Source organism: Gastrolobium bilobum, unplaced genomic scaffold (genome assembly GCF_033153095.1).
Source record: "Gastrolobium bilobum isolate Gb01-03AN ecotype WA unplaced genomic scaffold, APGP_CSIRO_Gbil_v1 utg12420, whole genome shotgun sequence".
Classification (NCBI taxonomy): Eukaryota; Viridiplantae; Streptophyta; class Magnoliopsida; order Fabales; family Fabaceae; genus Gastrolobium; species Gastrolobium bilobum.
In genome coordinates, this window is record NW_026895837.1 from 67369 (window position 1) to 82476 (window position 15108).

At 33.9% G+C, this 15108-nt stretch overlaps 2 protein-coding genes across 3 annotated transcripts; one reads left to right on the forward strand and one right to left on the reverse strand.

Moving 5' to 3' along the window:
• The first annotated feature begins 914 nt into the window (after positions 1-914).
• On the forward strand, positions 915-3432 carry LOC133296293 (ankyrin repeat-containing protein At2g01680). The gene is made up of 3 exons (XM_061495250.1): positions 915-1400; positions 1649-2058; positions 2361-3432. The coding sequence occupies exons 1-3, from the start codon at positions 1088-1090 to the stop codon at positions 3231-3233; spliced, it is 1596 nt and encodes a 531-aa protein (XP_061351234.1). The 5' UTR covers positions 915-1087; the 3' UTR covers positions 3234-3432.
• A 473-nt stretch (positions 3433-3905) lies between these two features.
• On the reverse strand, positions 3906-13961 carry LOC133296290 (protein VAC14 homolog). 2 transcript variants are annotated; one of them, XM_061495245.1, is made up of 20 exons: positions 13567-13961; positions 13328-13441; positions 13134-13199; positions 12571-12660; positions 12364-12483; positions 12181-12209; positions 11761-11903; positions 11575-11669; positions 11070-11156; positions 10799-10906; positions 10590-10681; positions 10298-10379; positions 9824-9889; positions 8990-9105; positions 8749-8869; positions 6946-7107; positions 6644-6772; positions 5189-5257; positions 4532-4815; positions 3906-4392 (listed from the first exon to the last, which is right to left on the reverse strand). In XM_061495245.1, exons 1-20 carry the CDS (start codon positions 13654-13656, stop codon positions 4278-4280), a joined length of 2178 nt encoding a protein of 725 aa, XP_061351229.1. In that variant the 5' UTR covers positions 13657-13961; the 3' UTR covers positions 3906-4277. The 2 variants fall into 2 exon arrangements, with proteins under 2 accessions (XP_061351229.1, XP_061351230.1); XM_061495246.1 differs by having other exon boundaries at positions 3906-4366; positions 4522-4815.
• Between the last annotated feature and the right edge of the window lie 1147 nt (positions 13962-15108).

A 15108-nucleotide genomic window follows, 5' to 3' on the forward strand; every position in this document is an offset into this window, starting at 1 on the left:
TCATTTTCTGCATTTAACCCCTGTCATTTTATTCATTTAATCTGATAGTTTTACACTATACACAATTCCATCAAGCAAATTGAAAAAAATTTGCCATTGCTTTTCGCATGCCAAAATGCAGCATAATTCACGATTAAGTTGCAATTATATATAAAAGAAAAATCATTTGTCTCTTCATCTTGCCTCTTATTTAATATTTATTATAAAAATTTATGCACGATTTTGTAATAATTAATTTCAAACTATTATCAAACTTAATAAATTGGTTAATTAAACCATTAATTTATGAACTTTATAATCCAATATTATTCTTATTTAATCCAACTAAATTGAATATTTATTTAAATTTAGTGCACTTTACTATAATTTATTTGATTCATTTATGGATGTTCGATTATAGGTAAGTATTTTCTTTTCCCTACCATAAAAAGTATTTTCTTTTACAATTGAACCTGATAAATAATTAAAAATAATGGAAAACAACTATTTTAACTGCTATTATTCTTTTCAGTTCTGAAAAATCTACTTATAACAATGATTTGCAATAAATTTAAATTAAGAAGTTACCTCACCCAAAATTTGCATGAGAAAAATAAAAATACGTATAAGTGAAATCGTATATCATTTAGTATGAGATTGTTTTCTCTTTTAAAAGCATAAAATTACAATTTGATAAAAATTACAAGGTGACAAATTCTCAGCCACAGATTAAAACTTTGCAAATGGAAACAAACTCCATGTTAATTCGTTTTCGTAACAAGCCAAGGAAGTGTGTTAGTGAGTGACATCAACACATATTTGGAAGCTTGCACAAGTCTTATAATAATTGTTGAGTTGTGAAAGTCAATGGTATCAACCCATTATGGATTTTCTGTACAAAAAGACCACACCATCAATATCAACAGTTCATTTATGACAAATAAATAAGACTCCAAATAATTGAGTGCAATGGAAAACTACCACTTGGTGTTCACATTCACTTTATCCCTTATCTCTTCATTGGTACAGAGAGAACACAGGGTGATGAAAGGGAAGCTGAAACAGTGAAAAAAATCCTCTCTTTCTCTGTTGAGTTGAGTTGAGGTTGATGGAGTCAAAGGCTCTGCGTTTCATAACCCACCAATCAATATTCTCCACCGTTGGATCTGGGGACCTTGATGGGCTGAAGCAACTGCTGGAACAGGTGAACAAGGATGATGATGATAATGGGTCATCTTCGCTTTCTGATATCATGTCCCTTCAGAACGATGCTGGAGAGACAGCGCTTTACATAGCTGCAGAGCATAATCTGCAACATGTGTTCAGCTTTTTGCTCAACTTGTGTGACTTTGAGGTCCTCAAGATTCGCTCCAAGTCTGATATGAACGCGTTTCATGTTGCATCCAAGCGTGGCCATCTGGGTATTCTTCTCTTCTTCCTTTCATTTTGGTTAATAGAACTTTTATGTAGGTTCTGTATATTATTGCTATTAATGGATGATCTGGCTTATTTGGATTTTGAGGCATACCCTTATCTTTGAATCACATAAAGTTTTTATTTTTTATTTTTTTTAAAATGGAAGTTTATATAATTCTTTTTGTACTTTTATGTTACATGTATAAATAAGGATTTCAATTATGATATATCAATATTGTCAATCTTTTTCCAGATATTGTGAGGGAGATTTTGAGTACGTGGCCTGAGGTTTGCAACTTATGTGACTCCTCAAACACCAGCCCCTTATATTCTGCTGCAGTTCAAGACCATTTGGATGTGGTGAATGCTATCTTAGATGTTGATGTCAGTTCCATGTTCATAGTTAGGAAAAATGGCAAAACTTCATTGCATAATGCTGCTAGGTATGGCATCCTTCGTATTGTAAAAGCACTTATTACCCGGGATTCAGGAATAGTCTGCATCAAAGATAAAAAAGGTCAAACTGCACTGCATATGGCTGTCAAAGGTCAGAGTACTTCAGTGGTGGAAGAGATATTACTAGCTGATGCTACTATATTGAATGAACGAGATAAGAAGGGTAATACAGCTCTTCACATGGCTACAAGGAAAGGCCGTTCACAGGTTAAGTTCACATTTATTGAACCATAGTTGTTGATTTTTTTACCATATTTGCTTCAGTTTTGTTATAAACTTGTCTAAGGATCTTAGTCTTCTTGAACATAAACAAGTTTGTGAGACAATTCAACTATTATAAAGTTGTTATGAGAATATAAAAGATGCATGAACTTCCTTATGCTATATGAATTGAGGTTTATTTATTTACATATATTGAACAAAATGAATGTACTTGTTCCCTTTCATAATTATTGCATACCTTTCTTTGCAATGAGTTTTATTTTGCCCTTCATTTTTATTTTTTTCAGATAGTGAGCCTTTTGCTAAGCTATACGGCTGTGGATGTTAATGCAATCAATAAGCAAAGGGAAACAGCCTTGGATTTGGCAGATACACTGCCATATGGAGATTCAGCTTTGGAAATTAAAGAAGCCCTTGCAGAATATGGTGCTAAGTATGCTAGGCATGTTGGTAAAGTAGATGAAGCCATGGAACTTAAAAGAACAGTGAGTGATATAAAGCATGAGGTGCAGTCACAACTTATACAAAATGAAAAAACTCAGCGAAGAGTTTCTGGTATTGCTAAGGAATTGAAGAAACTTCATAGAGATGCAGTTCAAAACACCATTAATTCAATCACAGTGGTTGCCGTCCTTTTTGCATCAATAGCATTCTTGACTATATTCAATTTGCCTGGTCAATATATAAAGACAGGATCAGATGCAGGGAAGGCTAATATAGCAAATAGTGTTGGTTTCAAGGTTTTCTGCCTTTTGAATTCAACATCACTTTTCATATCACTTGCAGTTGTTGTAGTTCAAATAACATTGGTAGCATGGGACACGAGGGCTCAAAAGCAGATTGTATCAGTGGTTAACAAGCTGATGTGGGCTGCATGTGCATGCACTTGTGGTGCTTTTCTAGCAATAGCTTTTGAGGTTGTTGGACAGAAAAAATGGATGGCTATTACCATCACCATTTTGGGAGTACCAATTCTAGTTGGGACTCTGGCAAGCATGTGCTACTTTGTTTTTCGACAACATTTTGGGATTTCTCTCGGTGATTCCCAACGACGCATCAAGAGAGCAAGTGGAAGCAAATCTTTCTCATGGTCTTATTCAGCAAATATATCAGATTTGGATGAATATAATTCTGACATTGAGAAGATCTATGCTCTATAAGCCAAGAATAATGTTACACACAACAGAGAGCAGTACTTTTTCAACCTTTGTATATCTTTGATAATAATTAATAATCAGCACTTGTAGATTTTTATATATATATATATACATATATATGGAAAGAAAGTCCACTGCTGAAGTGTGATTTTGGGAACAAGCATTTTTATTCCAAGACTAAAATGAATTATCACATCTCACTACATTTTCGCTTGCATTCTATTGCACCATGTTGGAGACAAGCTCTTCCTCTTCTGGTAGTGACTCGTAACTCCTTTTTGAGTCTGTTTCCGAATTTAATTAAGGTTATAATGAATTATTTGAAGTTCGTACATGCATGTTATACAGAATGCTCTTAAATTCATTTTAGACTGCACTTGTCGTAATAAAATTTATTAAGCAAATCTGACCCTTTCGAATAAACATCAATTCCATGACCTATGCTTTCAAATCTTTTTTCTACCTGTTTCAGGCGAAAATTCAACAATCACTTAACTAAAATCATATAACTATTCGTATGGTGTTCAATACAAATAAGGAATGCCAATCTTTGATAATTTTGTCACCATCAAATTGTTTATTCGAATGGGATAGAAAATGGGATGAAAGAAAGAACTAAGAAAATTAAAGACAAGTATAAATCTGCAACCATTGATCCAATTTAAACAGGCAATCTCATTGTCCTGAAGAAAATTACAAAGACACGTACCACTCTTGCAGTACGCCAAACTTGTGCACTATGTAGCTAATTCCATATTATAACCCCTTAAGCCCACAATGGTTTTCAACAAAAACAACAGAACCACGTGGGCATCTCGTTTACAAGGTCCAAAGAATAGCCCAGCAAAAGCTTTATCTTGATTCCAAAACCCATTTTTTCACCATCCCCAACCTTCTATGGTAAGTAGAATATAACAAGTAGTTACTATGATTTACAATTTTACAAATCAATACCCGATCCCGTTCAAAACAATAAGGCTCAATATGAGCAATTTTACAATTTTACAAAACAATAAGACTCAATATGAGCAAGAAGCTACATTCCAGCTAGCCTGGACCTCTCTTGGATGACCTTGAAGGAGGAATATTAATGTCACTCAATTGAGGTGCCTTGGTTCTTCCTGTCTCTGTGTCTCCTGCAAATTGACATAAGAAAACACAACTGATGACTTTCATAATACATCAAAAGGAGAATATGGCTTGTTAAGTAATGATAAAACAGGCCCCATTATCTAATCTCTCAAGTTTATACTTAAAAATAAGTAACATACAGAATGAAGAAGTCAGCAACCTTTGATAACGAGGTGGAATTTTTGCGTGACTGGGCCAGTGTTTTCGAATGCACACGATGCTGGTACTGCATTTGCTTAAACTGTTGTAGCCTTGCAGCAAAATTTATTCCTGTGCGTGAGTTCCCACCATCCACAGTTATGTCATCATCCTCAGTGATTTGAGATCCACCAGCCATGTGATTAAGAAATTGATACGGATTACCTGAGGATGTTTTCTTCAATTGCTCGCCATTGAAAGAATAAGATGGCACAGCTTTTAAACGAGTTTTTAATATCTTAAAGGCAGCACTTTGCTGCATAATGGTAAAAAACGAAGTGTCAATATAAACAGTAAACCATTTATGTCATCAGCATTTCCAAGAGTTGATACGTTCAACTAAGAATGAGAAAAATAATTTACTCAACCTACATAACGCATAATCTTTCTTTTGGCACAACTAGTAAATAGCTAGATTAAGTAGATAGAAATATAATTATATGATAAATAGCCTTTATTATGAATGTAGTGATGTACACCAGTAAACTGGGTGATACAAAGCAAAATCTCACTCGTAAATGCAAAAAGAGTCAAATCAATGTAATCAGTAATTTGTAATCAGTAATTTCCAAGAGTTTACCTCAACAACTATTTAAGTGATAAAAAGCAAATGTTTAAGTTGCACATACCTGAGGCAGCAACATCAGAAGACCATACAAAGCTTTAAACAACCATATATATCTTCCAGGTTCGAGAAGCTGCAAAATTAAATAATGGTTCAGAAACATGCATAAACATCAACATCAACAACACTTTAATCTCAAACTAATTGGGGTCGGTGGTAAATGAACCCAAATGAAAAATACGAAGAGATTGAAAAAAAAGATAGAAATGAAATATATATATATATATATATATATATATATATATAATAATTAAAAGGGAAAGTATATTAAGGTAAACTAAAGATAAAGATATAAAGGAGGGCAAAAAAAGAGTAAGAAAGTAGGACAAAAAATAAAATATATATATATAAATATACAAGTAAAAAAAAAGGTGTGGAAAAAATAAAAAGATGGGGAAGGGGAATATAAGGAGAGAGACACCCGGGGGGGGGCGGGCGGGGAGGAATGAAGAGAAAAAGGACTAAGAATTGACCATCTGGAACATAGGAATAACAACGAAAGAATACAACTATCTATCACTGCACTGATACTGTTAGGAATGCAGTTCCTAAGTCAAGAAGAGAAAAGAATTTGATTCAAGAATTCTGATTATTCACATATATCTTACAATGCCTCAAGCTGATAGCTATATACAACTACAACAACTGCTTCGCCCTAACTTACGTAAAATACGGATCTAACACAACTAACCCATAGCAACTACTATTACTCAAGCCACGTCACATGTAATCTCTCCTCCCCTATCAGATACGAAGGAGTGATCATTCCTTACTTGATTTATCTCGTACAAGAGAAAGTTTTGCATACTATAAAGCACAAGTATGATATGAGGTGAGATTTGAGAGGAAAACAATGGGCGTCATTGTGAAGCAAATTGAGTGCCACAACAAATAGCAGCAACCAGGCATTTCAATTGTAACAGAACTAATAAATTTCCCCATTATTCCTTTTCTCTTTTGTTAAAAAGGAAAACCCAATAAAAGGATGCCATGTGATAACCTGCCCTCAATTTACTTTACAAGGAACCCTCTCCCAGGTTATCATACTGGGAAAAATGAATGATACAAGTCATGCCTACGATGTCATTCATACTATTAATAGCTCAAATTCTTATTTTTATCAAAACAAGTTTTTAGGGAAGAGGGGGGGGGGGGGGGGGGGATAGAATAATAAATGACTGCATCAGATGTATGTTTATCATGAGATCAAATTTCTAGACTCAAGGTTTCATCCAAACAGGAAACTTTAGTATTTGGCATCAGGTAAGATAAATGAAAATTTGGAATAAGGCATACAGATTGAAATAGTGGTTTAGTAAGAAAAAATTAATAATAAGAAAACTGATCTTTAGCCTTAATCATCACAAAACCAAAACATCCATATTAATCATGTTTTACCAGACTAATAACAAAATATATTCTATTTCAAGACTGTAAGATATGTGTGGATGTTAAGCACCTGCAATCTAAGATATGCGAAGATTGGAGTTTCCAGCAAGCGAATCAATTTATCCAGCTGCACTAAGAATTTGACATTAATATCCTCCTCCACCAAAGAATGAATCACAGCACTAGCATGTCGGTAAGTCTGTCGAGGAAGATAATATATATTACAAAAAGGGGGCATATGATCCAAATAAAGCTAAATTATTATCCACAGATACTCATTGTTTAAAATTTTTGTGTTTGTCTTTGTGTGCACATGTGCAAGAGAGACTTCAAATCAAATTGAATAATCAAAACCAAGTTCTAGATACCTACCTGAGCTAATAAGCAAAGACTTATAATTGCCATTGGAGAATGGCACCACGAGGCATACAAAGAAACATATAAATCCTTCCCGGCAGGATTTACTAGTGATTGCTTCAAAAGATCTCGAATCTCGGATAGTTCCGATGATGTAAGTAAGATCAAATTCAAAGCCTGGAAAGTTTTTAAAAAGGGGAAAATAATGAATGTAGATGAATACCACTTCAATACATTGGATTGGCTACAGGTCAGACTCATGAAAAATAAAAAAATAGCAAATATAACAATGAGTACAAAGACTACTGCATTTATTCTGAACATAGTGAGTCAGAACTGTTGACCCCAACATCATCTAGGTGAGGGTGACAATTTTCAACATGACCTGAACATGACACGGATTTTTCATGTTCATGTCAACCCATATTCATTTTCGTGTTCGTGTTAGGGGTATTTGTATTCGTGTCGTGTTGACTCATTTAAACTATATAATTACATATTCACCCTCACTTACCCCACTTTTATTTATTAATTTGAGGTTATTTAAGTAATTCTCATTCAAAAAGTAAAATTATTGGAATATTCATGTTGCTGTCAACCCATGTAGTAAACAGGTTGTGTTCGTGTCGAGGGTTTTGATGTTCGTATTAAGGGTATTCGTGTTTGTGTCGACCCATAAACAACCCGTGAACCCAAATTGTCACCTCAACATCTTGGATAGTTATACACCAGTCATTAACTTCTCAATAGTTCCATAAAGCTCCCTATTGGATCATTGGCCCTTAATGTCAATATCAATACCAATTTTATAGTAAATGAATACTGTCAACTTCTCTCAGATATTACACAAATGATGAAATGAACACTAATGAGATTTCAAGAAACGAGAAGTTAATAATTAAAACTACAATCGCATAAAATCTGTGCCTTGCATGGTTAAAATTTCAAGGATCTGAGCCAATCAAAAACTTTAGTAATATCCAGGATCCGTGATTCTCATGATTATTTTCATCAAGTTTAAAATAGATTATGGAATCACTAAAAATCAAATAATATCTTGATAATCTTTTCTTAAAGATGTCATTAATAGGATTGTACCTGAAAATAAAATAAAAACCCACATTAATCACTTGAAGATTAAGCTTCTCATCTCACTTTTACTTTTCAGATTTCGAATATCAGATCTCTCACAAATTGATCTATACACACACAGTCAACATTTTCACAAAATCTGACAGACTAATAGCTGGTTAAAATGTGGTTGAACCAAAAATAGAGTCCTAATTTAACATGTGTTAGATATAAAATTCTTCCATAATTGAAATTAAGCGGAGCATAACTGATTGAAGCCTATAAGAGGACATTTGTACAAATAATAATTGCACTTAATACTGTCAAAGAACCATTCAGCACTATTAGGTACAGCAACAATATCAAGTTTCCATCACTAGCAGAAGGATAGACCTTTGAAGTATTGAGAATCAAAATTCATTAAACTACAACATAAAATATTAAAAACCAATGTGGAAGTCAGGTATATGCATATTATCTAACAGACCAACAGTTAGGTTTTTATAGGGTTGCCCATAAGTACAAGTAAAGTTTAGCTAGCTATGTAATAAGAATTTGCATAAAAACCATTTAATCCTGCCCATAAATGCAAGCAAATAAAATATATTAAGTACAAGCTTCGTGCAGCAATTTCATTAAAATATTCTGTTTTGGGGGTGAAGTCGGGCATAGACCTGTGAAGACTATAGATGAGAAGTGTAATTCTGCTACAGCTATACTCAAGCTCTCAAAAAAGTCACAACCAACCTGAACCATAATTGATGCAAAATCCAAATCTGATTCCCCTTCTAGTATTGTAGAAAGTTCACGGTAGACTCTCTCAGCATTCAAAAGCACACAGAGCTGGCGGATTATCAAAGCACCACGCCTAGAATATAATATATAGTTAAAATTAATAAATAAAAAGAGAAAATTAGTAGTAAAAAAATCATATTTTAGCAAAACCATATAGTTTAAACAATATATTGGACAAAGGAAAAGAGCTTACTTCTCCAAAAGAGAATTGTCTACCCGGAAATTGTGCACCAGGAAAACAACAAGCTGCCGAAAGTGCTGAAGATCTTTTGCAATGCATGCATGAACATCAAGAACTAGAAGAACAACCTATTCAATTAAAAAATTGTGATGAATTACTGACAATTCAAGTGAATTGTTGGTTCGCAAAAAGTGAACGATATTGCAAACAAAGAATAGAGGAAACTTCAAAAAATCATTTTTATTTAGCCTGTAGTCAAGAGTCCAAAAGGTATATATATGCAAGAAACCTATCTGAGTGTGGGATTGCAGAAAGGTTTCTAACAAAACCAAAATACATGCTCCATTTTTCCAAAGAATACAATACTAGAACAAAAGAAAAGAAAGTTACATCCTGGGGGAGCATAGAAAATCCTCCTAACTAGGAAAATTTAAGGAAACGAGTGAGCCAAAATGGCTCAAAAATGCAAAATTGAAAAATAAAAATTAAAAAATTGTCAATCATATTATCTGATGCTACTCAAAAAATTGTCCTGCTTTGACCTGTAAATATTAAAACTCTAAACTCCAATCACGAAGTACCAATTATCCTAGCGGATGCCACAAAGTAAATTTCATGCATGAAACCTACATGGACAAGAGTCAATGAGACTGTATTTCCCAGAAGGGGAGAGGGGTGAACCTGAGCATCCTAAGTTGAAAATAATGAAAACAGTAACTTATCTATATGGTTTAATCAAATAACAGTGTAACTTACTTATAAGTTAAACGTACAATTAAACCACATTTGCACAAAGATTTTGAGAAATGAATAGATTAAAAAATAACACCAGGATAACAAGGCTACCTCATCAGATGGATCTGAAAGTGCCTTGAGCAGGGTGTCAAATATGTCATTCAGAAATTGCAAAACCTGTTTCAGACAAGAAAAGTCAATATATGAGGATGAACACAAAAATCTCTCATTGGCATAAAGGAGATCACATAAAAGCCTCCACAGAGCATTTCAGGTAAATAGAAATATAAATTACTTAAAGAGGGGTTGACATTAATAACAAAAGAAAACTTTGCGCTAAAGGAAGAGAAAGCCAATTGAAAAATCAGTAGGTAAATTGTATATTATTTGTTAGTCATGAAAATGCCATATTTATTTCCAGGTTAATTAGACCAGACTGGAAAAGGTGGTATTATAATTAAACCACATCAAATAATAATTATATGTATTATATTAGACATATTAAGAAAGAAGAAAAACTATACAGATGTACAGAGGCCCCAAAAAAATGTCAAAATAAAAGTTGAATTCAAACAATCTCGTCACCTCTGTACGATGTTCATTTAAAAGTGTTGATATCCAGTGCAAAGCTTCAATTCGAGTAGCCTCCCATTCACTAGATAATTGCCTGATCAGTCAAACCATCCCAAAATTATTCTACAGAATAACAAGTGCAAAATAGTGTTGGCTAAACAAAAAGGACCCTCATAATTATTTCTCTATAGTGATCAAACCACTATCAAATCCAAAATATTTGAATTTCATGTATTACAAAATCCAAACCTGGCCTCTTTTCTCAGGAAAAATAAAATAAACAAAACAAAACAAAAAACTACACCTCCTGGCAATGGAGAGGATTGCTCCTACATCAAATGCTTCAGCTGGATCAGCCTTCATGGCACGTAGCTCTTCATTTGTTTCACGAGCAACCTTATACATAAGCCAGAGATAATTTCAAACTTATTGTTCTACCCATGCGATTAAAAAGGGGAAAAACAGAGAGAAGAACGGGGGGGAGATATAAAAGGAGAGCTCAAGTGAACCTACAACTCTAATTTTCTCTTCTTTATCCGATATACAAGGCAAAATGGCTCCAAGAATGTCAGCATAATAAGGAACAAGCTGGTCTCCACCAAGTTTGACAAACTCATTTATCTGTTAAAATAAGAAAGCACAAATGACTCACAAAAAAGTAATTGAAAATTTTCCTTTTGATCTAAAAAGAAATATTAGTCTTGAGAAGATACCAATACAAAGCATAAAGTATGATAACGGTAAATGCATGTCTTTCAAGTCAAAGGATTGCAATACCACTTACCCATGTGATAGCTGTTAGCCTAGTAAATTCATCTGGAGAACCTGCCCTCTGTACCAGTATTTCAGCCATTCGACCATAATCTACAGACTTCAAGAGTAGCACTGCTTGAGTCAGAAAATGACAAATGAACAAAAAAATTTGCTTGTGTCAAAATAGAAGCTGAAAATGATGTGCAGCACAGTTAATCAACACAAATGCAAGTTAACAGTTAACAGGTGTATCAACCCTGAAAAATGGGTTATGGAAAAGAGGATAATGGCTGCAAAAAATCATATTCACGCAGGTAACAGGAAATCCAATGATACAAAAACAGAATTGGGAACATTTGGGATAACAAATAGATGCACCCTAAAAGATGGGAACCAAACAAAAGAGGATAATAGCTTCAGCCTACAATAAATTCCTTAGGCAGATAACAAGGAAAAAAAAAAGAGCTAGACTCTTAAAAGTGCAGAACCCTTACAACTCAAAAAAAAGGAGAAAAATATATTAGTAGGTGCCTTACTGGGGAGTTCTTAATCTCTTGAAGAAACTCTGAAAGAGCTGAATCAGCTTGTTGACGTATTTCATGACTCGAATCACTCAACATATTAAACAAGCCTGAGAAGTTTATATATGATTAGGTGGTTGAAATTCATTTTTCATAATATGTTGGGAAAGAAAATGATCATTCTTCAAACAATATGCTTACCATCAAGAAAATCAGGAAGAAAACCCAGCATATCAATATCTGGGACGCTGTCCAATACAGTAATCCATCCTACCAAAACCTGGCGGACATATGGATTCAATACATCCATGCGCTCCCTCAATAGTGGTATAAATTCTTCAATACTAAAGAACAAAAAAGAAAAACAGGAGGGGAATGAGGCAGTGTAAATTATAGTAAGGAGGAATAGATTGACTTTCATTATTTCATTTTGGTTATGAAAAGTGAAAGTTGCTTCATTAAGTACGAGACCACTTCACACCTCATGGTGCTTACATCTCTCACCTATTGAAGGTCTGTTAAAAAATTACATTCACAGATCTCTGCACCTACAAATCTTTTGAAATTTTAAAACACTAGATACAGAGAAACAAATAATATAGATGTAAGAGCATGGTGCACCTGAACTGATCACTTTCAGTCACAATATCCTGTTCCAAAAAAGCAATGTTTAATCATCAGTTGATCTAAAGGGAATGGCAACTCAAATTATTGTCAGATCAATCACTATTCAGCATATGTTTGTTATGTGCATACATGTAAAGCCACACAAAGGCTTTATTGGAGATCAGGAAAAACTTATACCTTCACAAGCCGATCTAAGAGGTGAGCAGCACTTTGTACGTTGGCATCTGAGTCAGCGGAAAGCTTGCATAAAGCATCAAAGATCTGGTTGAAGAAAATAATAAAATCTCCTCTCACAACCTGACATAAAATGAAAAAGATGCGCATCAGAGGATAGTAGATGATCAGAATGAAGCTGTACATGTGTCAGTACAATCAAATCCTCACCTTGGCAATGTTATATAGTGCTTCACAAGCATAATAACGAACTCTGCTATCTTGGTCAGAGAAAGAATTTAACACGGGTTGGACAATTCGCTGTCAAGTGAAAGAATTATATGTAGGTAAGAAGGGTAATGAAAAGCATATATATGCTTAGGCATGTGAAAAAAAGCTCAATAACAAAGTGAAGGATAATATTAATGCATGCTTGCAATAAATTCATTTCAAAAGAATAAATTGCTGCTAACTGTTAGATATAATTTAGCTTGCCAAAATTCACAAATTTCAATTCTATCCCTTAAGGTGAAACCATTCTTTTTCTTTTTCTTTTCTGATATTCCTTGAATAAAAAATTGCGCCTATTATTATTTCGTGCACAACAAATGTGCATTGTTAAGGGGGGTGGAGGTACCATTAGATTAATTGACCACTGATAAGCTTCTGATGTACAACTAGAAAGAATTTACCTTAATTTTTCAAATGGAAAGAGTTCAAATTGTAAGCCCAGATAAAGAAATAAACAATCTAGGATAAAAAAACAAAAGTTTAAAATGCGAGCAACCCCTCACCTCAAGATGCAGAGCTGCTTCAGAAGTCAACCCAACAGTTGCAGCAGCTAATCCTATCAATCCTCCCTTCATTGAAATTAATAAAAAAAAAAAAAAAAAAAAAAAAAACTCAGCATATAACATGACCAATATATTGAAGCCAAATTAAAAGAAATCAACATTCTTTTTTCAAAAAATAAAATAAAAAATGTCACCTTCCGTTGATTGGCTTGTGGTGAAAAAGTATATTCCGTAGTCAGCAAATTGATCACAGCCGTTATTTTATCATGTTCCCCAGCAGCAGCTAGCTGCTTCACTATCCCCTCAATCTATGCACAACCATACACCCATAATCAACTAAAGTCAAAGAAAAACCTCCCAAAACCCTAAAACCTCAAATTGAGCGAATTGCAAAAATAAAATATAGAGAAATGAAAAGGGGCTGAGGACAAACATCAATAGCAGCATTTTTGCGCTTCTCGTAGAGCTTGTCAGAAAGATTACGGAGCACGGCTGCCGGAACCACCGAGAGAGCATCGGCCATGGCAACAGCCGCCAAGCTTGGAAGCACTTAATTGGGGAACAGGAGAAAAAAAATTTCCAAGTCAAAATCGTTTTCGGATCTTTTCCTGCTCGAAACGAAACATTTGGATAGTGGGGTTCTTGTTTTCTTGTTGGTTTTCCCCTCTCTTTTCCTTTTTGGGATCAGAAATGAAATTCGAAGTTCAAAAGTTTTTTTTGGGGATGTGACTGACGTGGAAAGCGACTGAACTGGATAATTGGAATTCCAAATGAAATCAGATCTGATAAAATTCGGTAATTGAAATGAAAAGAAATTGAAATTGAATTGAAACGTATGAAATAGAAACTTCTGTTAGTTAGTGTAGTGCAAGACCATGCTATCTTGCACGACACGGACTCGCTATATGAGATTCAGTTACTCGCGTTAATTTTAAAAATATTAAATTTTAACATGTTATATCATGTTTTTATATTAAATAATATTTTTAAGAATTTTATAAGAGTTATATCGTAAAAAAAATGATTCTGTAATGTTATAGAAATTCGTTTTACGTGCCGTAATTTTTTCTTTTTCTTTTTTCTTCAAAAAGTGTGGGTTCCACAAAATGTTATGTGTAGGAAAGTTTGTTGTGTCATGTTAAATGACAAATGCAAACCCCTATTTTTAATATATATAATGTATATTATTATATTTGATATTTAATAATTTAATAAAAAAATAAAGTTAAATTTATACTAACTCATCAAATTTGTAAAAAAATATAAGATATTACAAATATTAATATTAAATTCAATAAAATAAAAATCGTAATCCAATAAATTTAATTGTTGAAACTAAAAACGCAACAATTAAACCCCTTTTTGAGTCTATGTAACGCATATTGGAGTGTGGGAAGTGTCTAATTTTAATATAAACCCAATTTGATGGTACCCAACAATGTAAAGTAAACAATCAATTTACAGACACAATGATAATGGTGAAATAAGAACGAAATAACACGGACTCTTCACCTGAATTATAGACGTCACATGTAGTAGCACACCACTACAAAACACTACTACATGACAAAATTAAGACTCGCAACACTAATGACAACATAGAAATGATAACAGTAATCAGAACTCCCTCAACAAAGCAATCCACCACCTCATTGAGCTTCCCTCTCCGAACCCACTATTGCAATATTCTCATATACCCCTCATATTTCCTTCTTTCCCCCTTATAACTAACTCTCCATTCTCCACACCAACCACATTTCCCTCACCATTCAGAGCCACTCACGTGTCTGTTCTCTTAACAAACTTAATTTTTTTCCTTCTCTATCAAATTCCCCTTCTCAGTAGTTACACGCTCCTCCTTGGATTTGGTATGTTGATTACTCTCTTCATTGAGTTGTTCATTACTCTTTTCACTGGTCTTGGGATGGTTTTGGGCCTCACTGGCTATACCGTTATTTTTCCATCTTCTGTGACA

What these genes read in the sequence shown, in the direction of transcription:
- LOC133296290 (XM_061495245.1), bottom strand. Translation starts at nt 13,656, where the DNA reads ATGGCCGATGCTCTCTCGGTGGTTCCGGCAGCCGTGCTCCGTAATCTT. An exon ending in AAGCAGCTCTGCATCTTGAG is followed by an intron (nt 12,661 to 13,133) that starts GTGAGGGGTTGC and finishes TTCACTTGACAG; the next exon opens with CGAATTGTCCAACCCGTGTT. An exon ending in TAAATGAACATCGTACAGAG is followed by an intron (nt 9,890 to 10,297) that starts GTGACGAGATTG and finishes TGTCTGAAACAG; the next exon opens with GTTTTGCAATTTCTGAATGA.
- LOC133296293 (XM_061495250.1), top strand. Translation starts at nt 1,088, where the DNA reads ATGGAGTCAAAGGCTCTGCGTTTCATAACCCACCAATCAATATTCTCC. An exon ending in ATCCAAGCGTGGCCATCTGG is followed by an intron (nt 1,401 to 1,648) that starts GTATTCTTCTCT and finishes ATCTTTTTCCAG; the next exon opens with ATATTGTGAGGGAGATTTTG. An exon ending in CAAGGAAAGGCCGTTCACAG is followed by an intron (nt 2,059 to 2,360) that starts GTTAAGTTCACA and finishes TATTTTTTTCAG; the next exon opens with ATAGTGAGCCTTTTGCTAAG.